Genomic DNA, 3,333 nt, shown 5'->3' with positions numbered 1-3,333 from the left:
GTCGCGAAGAGAACTTTCGAACAAGACCCATTTTAAATAATTTTTGACAACTTCAAAAAAAATATGTTTCAAATACTAAAACTCGATAATAACAACATTGTTTTACCAAGTTTTACTAAATTTCATGTGCTTTTAGGGTTTTAGGTTTTCGGGCTTAGGGTTTTAGGGTTCAGGGTTTTAGTTTTAGTTTTGAAACTTGCTAAATTTATGATTGTTTTATTAAATTAGTAGTTGAAACTTGCTCGACTACCCAATTTAGCTCACGATTCATAAAGTTGTTGGATTCCGCACAAGGGCACACCAAGTTTTAAGTTTCAGTTGCTGAATTTGCGAGAAACTTAGTGAATTAAAAAAACATATTCAAAATTGATCTTATTTGAAAGCCTTCATCACAAGCAACATGAGTCTGAAAACAAAAATTAAATTGGACTTGTGGTTCAAAATATATTGATGGGAGATGGGATGGGTGGAGCTGCAAAAGGCTGCATGCAAGGGGCCATTCCAAAGTTGTACTAATCTATGCACAACCTCGGGTGTGCACGGGAGAAAATCCACTCTCGCCAAACCAGCCTATTATCGGCTAGGAACTTTTTGAACCAAACTGTGAAACCTTTTTTTTTTGCGGGTGTAAACTGTGAAACCTACTCGTACAAGATTGGTGAATGCAAAGAGAGAGGAAACAAAACAAAAAATCTAAAAAGACCGTGCAAGTTCAGGTCTTAATTATTTCCTGTGCTCGCGCGCGAGCATTTTCGTAGCAGTTCAGTTGATCGCCCCGTGCTCACTTGAGACGTAGAAATCGGTGGTACCTTCTCACCAGGTTCTTAGCGAGAGCCGGCGTCGCCGTCGAAGGTGGCGGCGGCGGCGGCATCGTCGTCCTCGAGGGCGGCGATGCTGCTGCTGCTGCTGCTCACGAGTCTTCACCGACAGGTCCACCATCTTACGCATGGCGGGAGTCGCGTACCTCGCCCTCCCAACTTTGACCGACGTGCGCTGCTGCGAGTGCGCGCTCATGCCGCACAGCAACGACGCGCGCCCCGACAGGTCGTACTCCCTCCGGTCCCCCACGCGCTCGCTCAGCTCGCCCAGCTCCGCCGCCAGCTCCGCGCACCCGGCGTCGCCGCTCGCGCCCAGCGGCGACTGCCTCAGCGCCATGCGCCGGCGGCTGAGCATCTCCGACGCCTCCGCGTGCTCGCCGCGCTCGGCCGCCGCCCGCGCCGCCGCGATGTCCTCGGCGGCCTGCACGCGGAGGCGCTCCCGCTCGACCTCCACGTCCGGCTCTGCCTCCGGCGCCTCGACCGGCCTCTTCACCGCCACGTCCTCGCCTGCCACGTCCACCGACTGCCCGGTCGCCACGTCGCGGTATGTGCAGCTCACCTTCATCAGCGATGTCACGTCGTCCGTGGCGCCGGCCGTCGGCACGTCCACTAGCAGCAGGAAGCGCCTTTCCTCGTCGGCGTATAGCTCGCCGATTTCCACCGCGGCGGCGCGCCCGTTGGCATCGACGCGGCTCTTGTAGCGCCCCGACTTGATGGACCGAACGCGAACGCCGGGGCAGACGCACTCGACGGCGACGCGCGCCTCCTGCGCGGCGACCGAGAGAAGCCCGCCGATGCACTGCGCGAACGAGTCCTGGATGACGGCCTCGTTCTCGATGAAGGCGAACGTGCCGCCGGTGGCCTCCGCGATGGTGTGCATGGCCGCCGAGTCGTGGTCGGTCCCAAAGCCGAACGTGTGGATCGGCGGCGAGGACCCGTCGCCCGTGCGGATCAGGGAAGGTGGCACGAGCACGCTGTAGTCGGTGGCCACGTCTTGATTGTAAAACCTTGAAGACAGCGTGTAGTTGTCTTGGCCGTCGGAGAGCAGGATGACGCCGGTGACGGCGTTCCTGTAGCGGCGGCCGTCGATCACCTTGGCCGCCTCGCGAAGGCCCTCCTTGATGTTGGTCCCGCCACCCGCGGCCAGGGACTCCACGGTGCGCTCGGTCGAGGCCCGCCCGGCGTCGGACATGCGCGTGAGGCGGGTGAGGCGGCGGGCGTCGCACGAGAAGGACTCGAGGCTGAGGCGGTCGTGGGGGCCGAGCTTGTCGACGACGAAGCCCACGGCCTGCTTAAGCAGCGCCAGCTTGCGGCCGCCCATGCTCCCGCTGACGTCGAGCACCATCACGAGATCAAGGGGCGCGCGCGCCGCCTTCGCCGCGGCCGGAGCCAGCGCGGGAGCCTTGGCGTGCACGAGCACCGCGAAGCCGTCGCGGCTGGCGTCCTTGGCGATGGCAGGGTATTCGCAGTGCGTCGTGATGGACATCACTCCGCCGCCGGCAGTCGTCGTCTCCGTGGCGGCAGCTGCGGGCTGCGGCTCGAGCGGCTCGTCGTCGCGGAAGAGCAGGTCCCGGGCGGGCGCCACGCCCGGCACGTCGCGCCACGGCGTGAAGCAGAGCGGGCAGGCGGTCTGGTGGTGGACGCAGCGGAGGTGGAAGCTGTGGGAGCACTCGGCCGTGAAGGTGGCGTGGCCGCGGCCCATGTCGCCATTTCAGACGGCGCACCTCGTCTCCATGGGATTAATCATCCTAAGCTCTTGGATTCGCCTTCGTCTCCGATGAAACGTACTATAATTTTGTTCGTGCGTAGCAATGGATCTACTATAGCTGTGGGGTCTGATTTAATATAGCACCGAATCATGATTAATTAATTAGTTGTAATCCCTAACTTTGTGCGTGCTTCTTGGCTTCAATAGCATCCTTGGCTTCGAGACCAAGCAAACCGGTTTTGGAAGGTTATAAGATTTGTTGCATTTTTTTTGCGAAAATGATCGGTTTTGGACCATACTGTTCCACCGTGGAAATAATTTGGTGATTGTTAGGAAATTAAACTAATCATGTTTAAGTTTAATTAATCTTGATTCTATACTAGTACTACTTTGTTGGAAAGTCAAAGTCTTTTATGTTTGACCGTATTTATATAATAGTACACCAACATTTCTGCCATCAAATTAGTAGCATTAGATTCATGATAAAATAGCGAATCAACCTGTGATTGGATGGTTAGAGGGACTGCGATATCCCCAGCCCACCAGGGTTCAAATCCTGGTGCTCGCTTTTATTTCTGGATTTATTTCAGGATTTCCGGCGATGCGCATCTAGGTTTATATGTAAGACCTAAACTGATCAATACAGTTTCTAATGTCAGATTTGGGCATATAGATGGCTCTTAAGAGCATTTCCAATAGATGGTCCAAAACCGGAGATGTAAAATTTGGACCGCCAAAAAATGCGTTTTGGGGCTCCAAAAAAAGGCCAACTCCAACAGATGGTCCAAATTCATGGTCCAAAAGAGC

At 55.3% G+C, this 3,333-nt stretch overlaps 1 protein-coding gene across 1 annotated transcript; it reads right to left on the bottom strand.

Annotated features, from left to right (window-relative positions):
- Positions 1 to 372: 372 nt before the first annotated feature.
- On the bottom strand, positions 373 to 2,782 carry LOC109767159 (E3 ubiquitin-protein ligase WAV3-like). Its single transcript, XM_020325925.3, has one exon. The coding sequence runs from the start codon at positions 2,518 to 2,520 to the stop codon at positions 814 to 816; it is 1,707 nt and encodes a 568-aa protein (XP_020181514.1). The 5' UTR covers positions 2,521 to 2,782; the 3' UTR covers positions 373 to 813.
- Between the last annotated feature and the right edge of the window lie 551 nt (positions 2,783 to 3,333).

Source organism: Aegilops tauschii, chromosome 5 (assembly GCF_002575655.3).
Source record: "Aegilops tauschii subsp. strangulata cultivar AL8/78 chromosome 5, Aet v6.0, whole genome shotgun sequence".
In the NCBI taxonomy this organism is placed as follows: Eukaryota; Viridiplantae; Streptophyta; class Magnoliopsida; order Poales; family Poaceae; genus Aegilops; species Aegilops tauschii.
The sequence above is the reverse complement of the archived record's forward strand: the minus strand, read 5'-3'. Positions and strand labels throughout refer to the sequence as shown.

Excerpts from the sequence above, each read along its gene's own strand:
- LOC109767159 (XM_020325925.3), bottom strand. The coding sequence starts at position 2,520 with ATGGGCCGCGGCCACGCCACCTTCACGGCCGAGTGCTCCCACAGCTTC.